At 39.3% G+C, this 649-nt stretch overlaps 1 protein-coding gene across 1 annotated transcript in view; it reads right to left on the bottom strand.

Annotated features, from left to right (window-relative positions):
* Positions 1 to 649, bottom strand: part of LOC119594304 (proto-oncogene tyrosine-protein kinase ROS-like) — a gene marked incomplete in the record, with an annotated part of 29713 nt that overhangs the window by 14650 nt on the left and 14414 nt on the right. The window contains 1 exon segment of the mRNA XM_037943363.1: positions 15 to 188. Coding sequence (XP_037799291.1) covers positions 15 to 188 — 174 coding nt within the window.

A 649-nucleotide genomic window follows, 5' to 3' on the forward strand; every position in this document is an offset into this window, starting at 1 on the left:
CCCAACCCTTTTACCTGCAACGTTTCCTGCGGCACGAGCACCGAGCTGTCACTCCCGACGAGGTTCGACATGACGATCTTGTCCTCCGTCGCCCACACCAACTGAGGAGCATCGTCCGTGGCGTCTAAAGTACGACCTCGGAACTCCCGACTCCAGGGCCCCTTTCCCCCGAGGGAGTACGCCTGGACCTGTGGTTGAAGGGTTGCAGGTGCATTCCAGGCCTCGCGTTCTTTTTTTTTTCATTCATAGATTACTTTTATTATCCTTAATTCTTACTTTATTGTTGGGACGGTTTATTTTCTTCTATATGTCGTTGTTTTTGGGGGGGATTTATTTTTAAGGGAATGTCATGTACGTTCATAGATTTATTTGTGACTCATATCAAATATCAAAATTCAAGATCATTTAATATTTTGCAGCGCCAGTTCATCATTATATTATTTTCGATATTTCGTATATTATTCGATTATGGAAATAGTTTAGATAAGAATGCTTCGGGTGTATCATCAATATTCAAGAGTATTTCTGATACTATATAAAAAAAAAATATTGTTATGAATGCTTTGTGTATATCACTTCAGTTCAAGATTAGTTCACATTACATATATCAGACTACACACTGCACTAACGACTATTTCCACATAATTAA

Source organism: Penaeus monodon, chromosome 33 (assembly GCF_015228065.2).
Source record: "Penaeus monodon isolate SGIC_2016 chromosome 33, NSTDA_Pmon_1, whole genome shotgun sequence".
In the NCBI taxonomy this organism is placed as follows: Eukaryota; Metazoa; Arthropoda; class Malacostraca; order Decapoda; family Penaeidae; genus Penaeus; species Penaeus monodon.